This window comes from Homarus americanus, unplaced genomic scaffold, assembly GCF_018991925.1.
Source record: "Homarus americanus isolate GMGI-L3 unplaced genomic scaffold, GMGI_Hamer_2.0 scaffold42286, whole genome shotgun sequence".
NCBI classification, from domain to species: Eukaryota; Metazoa; Arthropoda; class Malacostraca; order Decapoda; family Nephropidae; genus Homarus; species Homarus americanus.
In genome coordinates, this window is record NW_024720932.1 from 159,760 (window position 1) to 174,290 (window position 14,531).

Consider the following 14,531-nt stretch of genomic DNA (forward strand, 5'->3'; position numbering starts at 1 on the left):
GTATGTATGTATGTATGTATGTATGTATGTATGTATGTATGTATGTATGTATGGACACTAATACGCACGTGTGTACACAGTTATATAAGTACAGAACGAAGCATATCACATACACTTTTATTACACCTCATTCCACACCTACATTCCCTCATCTCACCTTCTACACTCCCTCACCTCACCCTCTCCCTCTTCCTCACTCCACACCTACACTCCCTCACCTCACCCTCTCCCTCTTCCTCACTCCACACCTACACTCCCTCACCTCACCCTCTCCCTCTTCCTCACTCCACACCTTCTACACTCCCTCACCTCACCCTCTCCCTCTTCCTCACTCCACACCTTCTACACTCCCTCACCTCACCCTCTCCCTCTTCCCTCACTTCCACACCTTCTACACTCCCCTCACCTCACCCTCTCCCTCTTCCTCACTCACACCACACTCCCTCACCTCACCCTCTCCTCTTCCTCCTCCCACACCTCCCTCACCTCACCTCTCTCTCTTCCTCATTTCACACCTACACTCCCTCTCACCCTCTCCCTCTTCCTCACTCCCACCTTCTACACTCCCTCACCTCATCTCCCTCTTCCTCCTCCCCGCCTTCTACACTCCTCACCTCTCCCTCTTCCTCCTCCACATCTTCACCTCCCTCACCTCACCTCTCCCTCTTCCTCACTCCCACAGCTACACTCCTCACCTCACCCTCTCCCTCTTCCTCACTCCACACCTTCTACCTCCCTCACCTCACCCTCTCCTCTTCCTCATTCCACACCTACACTCCCTCACCTCACCCTCCCTCTTCCCCTCCTCCACACCTTCTACTCCCTCACCTCACCCTCTCCCTCTTCCTCCTCACACCTACACTCCCTCACCTCACCCTCTCCTCTTCCTCACTCCACACCTTCTACACTCCCTCACCTCTTCCTCCCTCCACACCTACCTCCCTCACCTCACCCCACTCTCCCTCTTCCTCCTCCACACCTTCTACACTCCCTCACCTCCCCTCTCCTCACCTCACCCTCTCCCTCTTCCTCCTCCACACCTACACTCCCTCACCTCTCCCTCTTCCTCACTCCCACCTTCCTACACTCCCTCACCTCACCCCCTCCTCTTCCTCACTCCCACACAGCCTTCTACACTCCCCTCACCTCTCTCTTCTCCTCCACACACCTTCTCTCCCTCTTCCTCCTCCCACCCTTCTACACTCCCTCACCTCACCCTCTCCCTCTTCCTCACTCCACACCTTCTACACTCCCTCACCTCACCCTCTCCCTCACTCCACACCTTCTACACTCCCTCACCTCTTCCTCTTCCTCTTCCTCACTCCACACCTTCTACACTTCCTAACCTCACCCTCTCCCTTCCACTCTGCCCCAACTTCACCTCGATTCCAACATTCCCTCCCTCCGCACACTCAACCCTTCACCATAACTTTATTCCACACTAACCTCCACATACACACGGCCACTCCACCCCTCACCTCCCCACTGCCAATCCCTCTCCTCCCACTCCAGCCCTCCCACACTCACTATCTGTCGCCAGCAGGTCGCGTGTTCAACCCTCCCCTGGACACATTCTTGTCCAACCCTCCGAGATTCTCAAAGATCCCTACGTTTATTTTCTCCTCAACCTAAATAAAGATATGGCGACGTATCTAATTGCCTCAGTCTAGTTACGACACCACTTAAAGGATAAAAAATGGTGGCGAAATTGTTCCGAGACTGTAAGGTAACTAAAATCGTTCACTTTGTTCCTGACTTGACGTAGAAAGAGAAAAGAGTGTACGAATTTTTTTTTAGAATTCTGAAGGCATTCTTGTGGCCTCCCTTTATTCCTTCTAGCGCCGTGATCCCCACCAATTTAGTTGTCCACCGGAATTAATGACACTAAGGGGCACCGAGCGTTCCTAAGGGGGGGGTTAGGCGAGTTCTTAACGGTTTAGGAGGGGTAAGGGTTTGTGTTGAAGGGCAAAGAGGGAGAAATGGCTGATCCTAAGGGGTTGGAATAGAATAAGTGGTCGTCCGAAGGGGTTAAGGGGATAAGGGGAGGCTCTAAGGGGTTTAAAGAATGGAAATATGGTTTATAAGTACAGAGTGGGTATAAGGGTCGAATTTATAAGGTGGGATAAGGGTTTGGGTACAGGGATAGGAACTAAGGGATGAGGTTAAGGTGTAGTGGTATTGGGTGAGGTTAAAGCGTAGTGGTATTGGGTGAGGTTAAAGCGTAGTGGTACTGAGTGAGGTTAAAGCGTAGTGGTACTGAGTGAGGTTAAAGCGTAGTAGTATTGAGTGAGGTTAAGGCGTAGTGGTATTGGGTGAGGTTAAAGCGTAGTGGTATTGGGTGAGGTTAAAGCGTAGTGGTACTGAGTGAGGTTAAAGCGTAGTAGTATTGAGTGAGGTTAAGGCGTAGTGGTATTGGGTGAGGTTAAAGCGTAGTAGTACTGAGTGAGGTTAAGGCGTAGTGGTATTGGGTGAGGTTAAAAGTAGTAGTGAGGTGAGGTTAAGGCATAGTGGTGGGTGAGAGGTTAGAAAAGCAATAGTAGTACTGGGTGAGGTTAAGGCGTAATTGGTATTGGGTGAGGGTTAAAGCTTGTGAGTACTGGAGTGAGGGTTAAGGCTAGTGGTATTGGTTGAGGTTAAAGCGTAGTAGTACTGAGTGAGGTTAAAGGCAATAGTAGTACTGAGTGAGGTTAAGGCTAGTAGTACTGAGTGAGGTTAAGGTCAACAGTGGTATTGGGTGAGGTTAAGGTGAGTATTGAGTGAGGTTAAGGCACTCAATGGTGTGGGTTAGGTTAAAGGGTGTGAGCAGTATTGAGTGAGGGTTAGGGTGTGGCATTGGGTGAGGGTTAAGGTGTATTGGGTGAGGTTGGGCGCTGGTAGTATTGGGTGAGGTTAAGGCATGGTGGTATTGGGTGAGGGTTAAAATGTAGTAGTACTGGGTGAGGTTAAGGTCAGTGGTATTGGGTGAGGTTAAAGCTATGTAGTAGTACTGAGTGAGGTTAAGGCAGTAATTGGGTGAGGTTAAAGCCATAGTAGTACTGAGTGAGGTTAAGGCCTAGTACTGAGTGAGGTTGGGCGTAGTAGTACTGAGGTGAGGTTGGAGTGCTCTAGTGGTATTGGGTGAGGTTAAGGTGTAGTAGTATTGAGTGAGGTTAAGGTGTAGTGGCATTGGGTGAGGTTAAGGTGTAGTAATATTGGGTGAGGTTAAGGCGTAGTAGTATTGAGTGAGGTTAAGGCGTAGTGGTATTGGGTGAGGTTAAAGCGTAGTAGTACTGAGTGAGGTTAAGGTGTAGTGGTATTGGGTGAGGTTAAAGCGTAGTAGTACTGAGTGAGGTTAAGGCGTAGTGGTATTGGGTGAGGTTAAAGCGTAGTAGTACTGAGTGAGGTTAAGGCGTAGTGGTATTGGGTGAGGTTAAAGCGTAGTAGTACTGAGTGAGGTTAAGGCGTAGTGGTATTGGGTGAGGTTAAAGCGTAGTAGTACTGAGTGAGGTTAAGGCGTAGTGGTATTGGGTGAGGTTAAAGCGTAGTAGTATTGAGTGAGGTTAAGGCGTAGTGGTATTGGGTGAGGTTAAAGCGTAGTAGTACTGAGTGAGGTTAAGGCGTAGTGGTATTGGGTGAGGTTAAAGCGTAGTAGTACTGAGTGAGGTTAAGGCGTAGTGGTATTGGGTGAGGTTAAGGCGTAGTGGTATTGAGGATTAAGAAGGGGCTCTATCTCCTTCCCCCCCACCTCCTCCCCCCTCCCCCACCACCTCACCCCCCTCACCCCCCTCACCCCAACCCCGTCTTATTTCTTCCAATTTAGTTGTCTGCTGGAATTAATGGCCTCAGAGGGTAAGGGGTAAAAGGGGAGAGATACGGGGAAAGGAAGGTAGGGATCCTTCACAAGAAAACCCCCCAAAAAAACAATATTTGTGTCTTGGTAATAAATAGCTTCTGTGGTATTACGTTGGCTTCAAATTATGGAGAGAGAGAGAGAGAGAGAGAGTGTGTGTGTGTGTGTGTGTGTGTGTGTGTGTGTGTGTGTGTGTGTGTTTAGGAATTCCTCGAAATATCTTCACAAGAGAATTCCAAGTATTGTTTTCGAAGTAATGATATAATCATTGTATTAATAACAGTGAAGGGAGGAGGAGGAGGAGGAGGAGGAGTAGGAGAATGAATGGAAAGATGATAAAAAGGAGGAGAAGCAGAAGAAAGAAAAGGAGGAACTCTATTTGAAAATCTGTTCGATATTTATTCTGAATTATTCAGTGAGGAAGGCCATTGATGTGCAGATTATGCACTTAAACTCTTAAAAGGATTATTAGCTTGAACCAGTTTTTAACTTTTTTGGTAGACTGATAATTTTTGATGAGTCACTTACGAAAAACTGTTCTAACTTGTTTCTGAAAATTTCATTGGATTCCCCAGAAATGTAGATCTTACGTACAGGAATTACTGTGTTGAATAATTTGTTGGGGTTTACAGTACTGATGTAAACTTAGTATACTAATTTATTAATATAAAGTATTGATATATTGCATTCAATGCTGAGCATACGGATTTGTTTGTATACAGTACTGATGTAGGCTTAATATAGTTATATACGTATATACAAGTATATCGGTATACAATACTGTATTGATATACCGTAAGCTTAGTATAATGGTATATTAAAATACAGTGCTAATATAGGTTTAGTATACTGATATATTAAAATGTAGTACTGTTGTAGTCTTATAATACTGATATAATGTATTTGTATACTGCACTGACATAGGTTTACTCTACTGATATAGGCTTACAATACTGATATATTTGTATACTGCACTGACCTCATCCTGGCCATGACGGTCTGTAGTAGGGGCGCTGGCGCTGGCAACTGAAGGTCTCTGTGACTCACCCTCTGGTAGGTGTAGCTAACACTGCTACACGGCGGCGACATCACCACTGAGGGGAGCAAGTGGATGTTAGTGGGGAGGGTTGTAGGGTACACATTAATATTATAAAATCATTTAATCAATAAAACTGTCATCTTTAAGTCTGAGGGTTGGCGACCATGGCCCAGGACTCCAAGAGTTTTCGGTCTATCTTAACCAATTCTCTCAGTTTTTTCATCTCTCCAAGGATTCAGCCTCTGTCGTCCCCTGGCCCTCCTACCCACACTCTATACCCATTCCTATCTATACTGTCATTCCCTCATCCAAAGTATTTGAATTTTCTTATTCTGAAAACATGATACAACCCCTCTCTCTCTCGTTGCTGTAGACAACCATAGTATTTCTTCATTTGTTTTTTCTTCAGTATACTTTAGCATTCTCCTATAGCACTCAATACGAATTACACAAAGCTATATAAATATTTATTCAATAATAACAAACGTTTGGAGATAAAGGTTAAATTTTATGAAAACATATACAATAAACTGCTTCGACATGGATCTATGTATTGTAATTAATATCATAGATTAAATGTGCTAGTGCAATTGACAGGTACAGTTTTAGGCATCTGTTAGTAGGAATGTAAGGGAGAGAGAGAGAGAGAGAGGGAACAAGTTATACATAAACAGAAGGAACGTAACAGCCACAAAGGCAAAATGAGACACACAAACAGACACAAAAAATCACGGTTTCAAAGGTTTTTTCAAGAGTTGATCTTGTGTAAAACCAATCCAATTACGTGCCATGAAATTACAACACAGCACATCCCTCTCCCATTGTTTGTGTGTGTGTGTATGAGAGAGAGAGAGAGAGCGAGAGAGAGAGAGAGACTTGTCTCTCTTCCTCACACACACACACACACTCTCTCTCTCTCTCTCTCTCTCTCTCTCTCTCTCTCTCCATTTGTCTCTCTTTGTTGTGGTGTTGTGTTTATATTTTTACAGCTAGAGTTTGTCATCCTCAGGGACGGGAACTTGAGGAGGGAGAGAAGGGAGGGAAGAGATGAGAATGTAAGCAAAGTTGAAGGTAAGGTAGAAAAAAAGGAAAAATAAAATAAAATTTGTGTGAAAGAGAGGGTGAGGAGAGGAAAGAGGAAGGGGAGGGCTGGGGCAGGAAAGGGAAGGGGAAGGGAAAGGAAGAGATATGGAAAGGGAGACTAAGGGAAGGGAGAATAATGGAAAGAGGGATGAAAAGAAGGGAAGATGAGAGAAAGGGAAGGTGAGGGTATGGGTGGGTGAGAGGATGGGAGGACAAGTAGCATTTATAATATTGTTCTTGGAAGTGTGCAAAGAAAGCTAAAATATCTACTAAAACTAGTGAAGACAGCTGACATATCCACCAACACTCGTGAAGAGAGCTGATATATCCACCAACACTCTTGAAGACAGCTGGCGTAACATAAGACCATAAGAATGGAAGAAACTGCAGCGGGCCTATTGGCCCATCCTGGGCAGTCCCATTTACACCCATCCTCTATATCCATCCAACCTATGTTTGAAGCTATCCAGCGTATTTGAGTTAATGATGATGTTTGTTAACTTGTTCCACTCATCCACTACTCTATTTCCAACCCAATGTTTACCTATCTCGTGCCTAAATCTAAATTTGTCTAATTTAAAACCATTGTTACGAGTTCGCTCCTGGTTGGATAGTTTGAGTACCTTTGTTATATCACCTTTGTTTAGTTTTGACTTCCAGTTATACACCTTGATCATATCGCCCCTCACTCTACGTCTCTCGAGGGAGTGCAAATTAAGATGCTTTAACCCGTCTCTGTACTCAAGGTTCCTAATGCCCGGGATTTGTCTTGTTATTCTCCTCTGAATTCTTTCTAGGGATTCTATATCCATTCTGTAGTACGTTGACCAGAACTGAACTGCATAATCAAATCGAGGTCTCAAAAGCACAAGATATAGTTTCAGGATGACCTTGCTAGTCTTCTAACTAACACTCCTTCGTATGAACCCAATTACTTCGTTAACCTTGTTTCGAGCAAGTACACATTGTTTATTTGGTTTAATATTCCTACTTATCATTACTCCCAAATTTTTCTCACAGTCTGATTTCTCTATAACATCGTTGTTCATCTGGTATCTGATTTCTCTGTTTACATCTCCCAGCCTATGTACTTTACATTTGTCACATTAAATTTCATCTGCCACTTTTCAGACCATTCGAAAAATTAGTTTAGATCTTCCTGTAGTTATGCGGAGTCCACGTCAGATTTAATTACACCCCCTATTTTAGTGTCATCAGCAAATTTATTTATGTTGCTGTCTACGCCTATATCTATGTCGTTTATGTATATAATAAATAATAATGGTCCAAGTACTGAGCCTTGGGGTACTCTACTAGTGACGTTACTCCAATCGGATTAAGTGCCGTTAATGCTTACTGTCTGTTTCCTGTCTTGTAACCACGCCCTAATCCATTTTAAAATCTCTCCTCCAATGCCATGAGCCTTCACTTTTCTTATTAGTCTTTCGTGGGGGACTCTGTCGAAGGCTTTGCTAAAGTCGAGATATACCACATCTTAATCGTGCCTGTCGTCCAATGATTCGAAAAAAGCTGAAAATAATGTGAATAGATTAGTCAGAACACCCGCTTGTGAAACCATGTTGGGAATCATTGATCAACTTGTGCTTCTATAGGTGATTTCGAATAGAGTTTGAAATTATTGCTTCCAGTACATTAGCTATCCTCCAGGATTTTGGTACTACACTTGTTTTTAATGACATGTTAAACAAATTTGCGAAGGGCATACTAAGCTCTTCCTTACATTCCTTTAATACTCTGGTAAATATCTCATGGGGACCTGGTGACTTATTAGGCTTTAGCTTGTCTATTTGCTTACTAACATCGTGACTAGTCACTACTATCTTGCTTAATCTATTTTCTTCGTTGTCTTTCCTACACCGGCCAATATCATTGCCTCCTGCACTGTGGCAGATAATAGGTTTGTTCCTATTACCAGATAATATATTGTCCATCCTGTCAACTATATCCCACCCCAGCTCCTGGCAAACACACCCTCATCCTATTTTTAGTTTTATCACAGAAAGCTCGATCCAGGTACCGTACCTGGGAATCACCCAACAATTAAGGTTTTCGTACCTTCCTTGTCAGCCCTGTCCCTGACTATGCTAACGTCCAATACGTCTATCAAAAGAGTAAAATAGTTTTTACACTTAGCTGTTGTCGTTTACTTGGTGTCTTTTCTCACCACCAGTTTGATCATTCCTCTCCTCACAACCCTCCATTCGCCTGTCTTCGTTACACCCGCTTTCCTCGCAATCTCTTCCTTTAATTTCAAGTTTTCGTCCTTAACTTTCACTAACTCGGCCCTCAGAAGGGCACAACCCTGCTCACAAGTAGCACTAGCCATTACTGACAATTAATCCCCGGAGCAAAGTCAACTGACATATCCACCAACACTTGTGGAGACAGCTGATATATTCACCAACACCCGTGAAGACAGCTGACATCAGCCAACACTCGTGAAGACAGTTAATATATCCACCAACACTCGTGAAGACAACTGATATATCCGCCTACACTCATGAAAACAACTGACATATCCGCTTATACTCGTAAAGACAGCTGGCATTTCCGCCTACACTCGTGAAGACAGTTAATATATCCTCCAACACTCGTGAAGACAACTGACATATATACCAACACTTGTGAAGACAACTGATATATCCACTAGCACTCGTGAAGACTACTGACATATCCACCAACTCTTGTGAAGACAACTGATATATCCACCAACACTCGTGAAGACAACTAACATATCCACCAACACTCGTGAAGACTACTGACATATCCACCAACTCTTGTGAAGACAACTGATATATCCACTAGCACTCGTGAAGACAACTAACATATCCACCAACACTCGTGAAGACTACTGACATATCCACCAACTCTTGTGAAGACAACTGATATATCCACTAGCACTCGTGAAGACAACTGATATATCCACCAACACTCGTGAAGACTACTGACATATCCACCAACTCTTGTGAAGACAACTGATATATCCACTAGCACTCGTGAAGACAACTGATATATCCACCAACACTCGTGAAGACTACTGACATATCCACTAGCACTCGTGAAGACAACTGATATATCCACTAGCACTCGTGAAGACAACTGACATATCCACCAACACTCGTGAAGACAACTGATATATCCACTAGCACTCGTGAAGACAACTAACATATCCACCAACTCTTGTGAAGACAACTGATATATCCACTAGCACTCGTGAAGACAACTGATATATCCACCAACTCTTGTGAAGACAACTGATATATCCACTAGCACTCGTGAAGACAACTAACATATCCACCAACTCTTGTGAAGACGACTGATATATACACAAACACTTGTGAAGACAGCTGACATATCCACCTACACTCGTGAAGACAGCTGACATATTCATCAACACTCTTGAAGGCAGCTGATATAGCCACCACTTACTGTATATTCCACTAATAACAGAAGCTAACATACAACACCAGTGAAAAAACACACACACACACACACACACACACACACACACACTACTACTACTACAACTTTGCTGTCACTCGGAATCGAGTATGATGATTATTCAGCTTTGATACAATGATATGAGTTATTAGGGATGTCACCTAGGTTAGTGAGTTTTGAGGTGACTAAAGAGGCCGATACGGGACCCGCAGCGTCGTTCACATTCGTTGCACATGTGGAGGGTTCCATCTACTGTGGGAAGTGGCAGCGTCTTTCCGACATTGGCGCTTGTCTGCCTCGTTTTGAAGTCGGGCTAACTCGAAAGTATTGACACCTTCTCGTGTGGTGCTTCTCCAAGCGTTACGATGTGGAGTAATCGACTCCCAGGTGAGGAGGTCGATTTGGCACCTTTTTATGTTTGTCTTAAGACTATCCTTATACCTTTTCAATTGCCCGCCGGCGTTAAGTTTACTATTCGTTAAGTGACTGTAAAGTAGCTGCTTTGGCAGTCTACTTTCGTCCATGCGGGTAACATGGCCAGTCCAGCATAGTTGTTCATAGATAATGGTAGCCTCGATGCTCCTATAGTTGGTGTCAGCAAGAATACTGTCATTTGTTCTCTTGTCTTCCCAGCGAACTCGGAGGATGGAGCGTAGACTACGTTGGTGAAAGTTTTCAAGTGCCTTGAGGTGCCTCCTGTATGTGACCCATGTCTCACTGCCATGTAGTATGGTGGGCAGGACCACTGCCCGATATACGTGCAGCTTTGTGGATAATTTCAGCTCCCTACAGCTGAAGACACGATTTCGGAGTTCGCCCAAGGCTTGAGATGCGCATCTGATCCGATGATGAATCTCTTCATCGATGTTTGCGGTGGTGGACAGGTGGGAGCCGAGATACCGAAAGTGGTCAACATTAGAGAGGGTAGTACCGTTATGCTAGATGGATGGTGGAGGTGTGTCTGAACCCGGGGTATATGTGTTCAGGATCTCCTGTAGGTCTCGTTCAGTGTGAGAGACAAGGGTGAGGTCGTCTTCTTACTGAAGCTCAGTAATGGAAGCTGCCGACACCTTTGTTCTTGCCTGGAGTTGTATTATGTTGAAAAGACCCCCTTCACCCGGTACTTGATGTTCGCCCCGCTGGCTAAATTGGCACTGACACGAGTAAGGAAGGCAGACAAGAAGATGGAAAAGAGAGTTGGTGCCAGTACACACCCTTGTTTAACCTCTGTTTGGATGGGGAAGAACTCTGACTGGGTGCCGTTGTGCAGGACACTGCCGTTCATGCCATCGTGAAGTTGCCTCACAATGGTGATGAATTTTGGTGGACAGCCAAAACGGCTGAGGGTCCACCAGAGGGCTTCCCTGTTGACCGAGTAGCAGGCCTTGGTTATGCCGATGAAAGCCATGTACAGGTCACGGCTCTGTTCTCTGCACTTTTCCTGTATTTGGTGGGCAGCAATGATCATGTCAGTGGTGCCACGTGATGGTCTAAAACCACATCGAGATTATGGGAGGACGTTTTCCGCCTTAGGAAGAAGTCTGTTTCGGTGGACTCGGGGGATAATCTTGCCAGCTACGGAGAGCAGCAAGATCCCACGGTAGTTGCCAAAGTCTGACCGGTCCCTCTTGTTCTTATAAATATTGACAATAGAGGCATCTTTAAGAGCTTGGGTGATTTCCTCCTTTTCCAATATATTCTCCAGGAGAGAGTGGAGAAGGCTGGTAAGCAGAGGTCCCCCTGCATTATATACCTCGGTTGGGATTCCATCAGGCCCTGAGGCTTTGTTATTTTTCATCTGTTTGATGGCGGTAGCTACCTCATCCACGGATGGAGGATAGCTGAGGTGGGTCAGCTCTGGATGCTGAGGGACCTGCTGGGTTGTCAGGACATCCACATTGGTGTTTCAGTTGAGCAATGAATGGTAGTGCTCTTTCCATCGCTGAAGGAGGCCTTCGTCTTCTTTAATTTTGTGGTTATAGTCAGATGAGCGGAGGGGGGCTGCACCACGAGTGACTGGCCCATAAAATGTTTTAGTGAAAATGAAAAATTCGCGCATCTTGTGCTGATCTGCAAGTTTTTGTGCTTCACACGCTTTATTTTTAAGCCACACACACACGCACACACACACACACACACACACACACACACACCTCAAATTCCACCACTAAGCTAAATTAATCCGTAGGTGAGATTAACGGGGCTAGTGCAAAGTAAGACGGAATGTTTACTGCAGAGGCGGGCGGAAGTGATGAAACTCAGTCAGGGGAAGTGTGTATTTCTTATTCATGGTTTTGGAGTAATGTAAATCCCACCAGCTGTAGTGCCGTCTATCATTCCTCTGTCACTGTCACCCCCCTGTCACCTTCCTTCACTGTCTTGCCCCCCCTTCCCCAACCCACCCACCTCCTATATACCTCAATTATCACTTTCTTTCACTGAGCATTCTTTTCTGTCATTGCTTATTCTCCTTTCGTTGTTCCCTGTTGTCTCCTGTCAGTCTGTCATTTTATTTTTGTCATCAATTGACACTGTCCGTCCCATCCCATTACCACATGTCACATGTCTGTCATTTCCTGTCTCCATCTGTTACTTCCAGTCTATCATTTTCTATTACTTCCTGTCTATCACTTTCTATTACTGCCTGTCCCTTCCTGTCTCTTTCTGTATTTCTTATAACCATTTGTCACATTTGCCCCATCTTATGCCACTAGCTGTCGCTTCTTCTTGACATCTATCACTTCCTCGCTACTATCTGTCAGTTTTTACTCTTCCTCAACACCGTCTGTCACCTCCTGTCACTTTCTGTTACTTCCTCGTCTTTACCTGTCGCCTCCTGTCACTATCTGTCACTTCCTTACCATGACCTGTCGCTTCCTTCCACCATCTCTCGCGCATATGTCATTTTCTGTCACCAGCTGTCATTTTCGAAAGAGAGAGAGAGAGAGAGAGAGAGAGAGAGTTTATCATCTCAATCTAATTTGTCTGTCTGTGTCTGATCACGAATCCTCACTTTGGATCTCTGTCTCTCTCTGTCAATTCATCTCTTCCTGTCTCTCGCTCTCTCGTTTAATCTTTCTTTCGTTCTCCTCCCTCTCCCCCCCCTCTCTTTTTCATCCCTCTTTGTTATTCTTTCTCATTCTATCTTTTGTCTTCCTTCTTCCCCTTCTTATCTTTCTCCATCTCTTCCCTCTCTCCTTCACTCCCACCCTCCTTCCCTTTCATACCCCCCCCTCTCTCTCTCTCTCTCCCCTCTCTTATGGTCATTTTTTTAAACATTTGGGTTACTTATTAATTACCCGAAAGCGCCCTCCGAGCCGTAATCCATTTTTTTAAACCAAATTTTGTCGGATTACCATTTGGTAGTCCGACAATATTATTGGAAAGTTCGGGATAAGTCCTCGGGTGTGGGTAGGCACCCGAAAGACTTATCCCGAATGTTCAAACTGGTTATATATGAATAGGAAACGTCTCTGAATTATAATATATGTAAATTAAGATGATATAATAAAGAAAACTAATATTTAAATGTCCTAATAACCGGTTCCAATGGAAATGTATATATTTTTAAGAGACCGCCGTGTACTCCCGTGATGTTTTTACCTTGAACTCCGAAGATTTTTCATCTCCCCATCGCCCTTCTCCAATTTTATCAAGCATTGCATTCCTACAATCATCCTCTTATAGCTTCAAGTTTGTTAAAAAACGCACTTTTCTTTGTGATAGATAAATGTAATGCCATTTCCAGTTCGCCAATATATTATATAGGAAAGATATAAGATGAGCCAAATATACTCGGTAGGTTACTCAAGTAATAGTTTACAACAAGTGTCATCTGTGACCCACGCTGATAATTACCATGGAAAAAATTTCTTCTGTTATATATCACTGTTTGGGTTGTTGTTCGGGTTGTGTTTAGGTACTACCAATATTTGTAAGTTTAGATTAGGTTTCGTAAAATATATTTTTTAGATGAAATGTTCGAGCTCAGGGTTAGAAAAAAAGTGCCAAAATTAATCAATGATGTTTTCAATCACTCGATTTAAATCGTGTCAGTCCTATCTTACATCATCGGAACAACAATAAACAAAAGTTAAATATACTTTGGACAAATTTCTTAAAGACATTCTCTGTAATAGCTATGCAATGCGCTTGCAAACTATTGTATTATCAAAAGTAATTTATCATATATACTGTAGTTGATTTGTTTAATGTAGTTTGTTTGAAAGTAGAGCACGTGTAAGTATAAATAGAAGCATTATTGGTTTGGTAAAAAGACTGTTTTAGATAATAGATTTTATTATCAAAGTTATTTTCCAATAATTTTTTGGCTTTAAGTAACACATTTTATTTGCTCCAGACATTATCACAGTACAACTTGAAACAGTATTTCAAATCAAACAAAATTAAAAAAAGGGATTACATTGGCATGACTAAAGAAATATATATCACAGTACAGTACAGTACAGGTACAGTACAGTACAGGTATATGTAAAATTATATCATTCAAACAGATAAGTATTTTGCTTGAAATAATAAATGTACACATTTTTAAAGGCTTCAAAGTACTATACTGTACTGAAATAGTTTGCAAGTGTTAGAGAAATCCATAAACAATTTTAGTTCCTCTAAATAAGAACAAGAAGTAAAACCAAATTTATCACAGTACCTGTACAGTCCTGTATATAAATTAATAGCAACCATACTTAGTTTGAAATTGCAAATACAGTTATAGCAATTATCATTCCTGAAAGATTTTAGAAGTACTGTACTGTAATTAAAGTACAAAAGAGATGTGAAATAAAAGAATGATTAAAATTCCCAAATAGGTATGAGTATTAATACACAGTACCACAGTATATTGTAGTATATGAAATTCTAGCAAAAAATATGTTGAATCTATTTTGGTTTCACAAGAAGTAAAAGAAAAAAAAATTATAACAAATGTTTGATCATACAAAATATGATTTACATTTCTATTAAGTGCAAAAAAACAGTAAACAGAGATAAAACAATTCAATTACATTTCTCCAATAAGTATGAGTGTACAATACACAATATCACAGTACTGTATATTGTATTTGACATTATATCACAAATTAAGTTGAAAGAATCTAT

The 14,531-nt window shown here is 42.8% G+C and overlaps 1 protein-coding gene across 1 annotated transcript in view; it reads right to left on the minus strand.

Annotated features, from left to right (window-relative positions):
- Positions 1-14,531, minus strand: part of LOC121861288 — an 84,479-nt gene that overhangs the window by 28,611 nt on the left and 41,337 nt on the right. Inside the window, exon 2 of the mRNA XM_042358933.1 lies at positions 4,809-4,923. Coding sequence (XP_042214867.1) covers positions 4,809-4,923 — 115 coding nt within the window. The remainder of the gene's footprint in view (positions 1-4,808; positions 4,924-14,531) is intronic.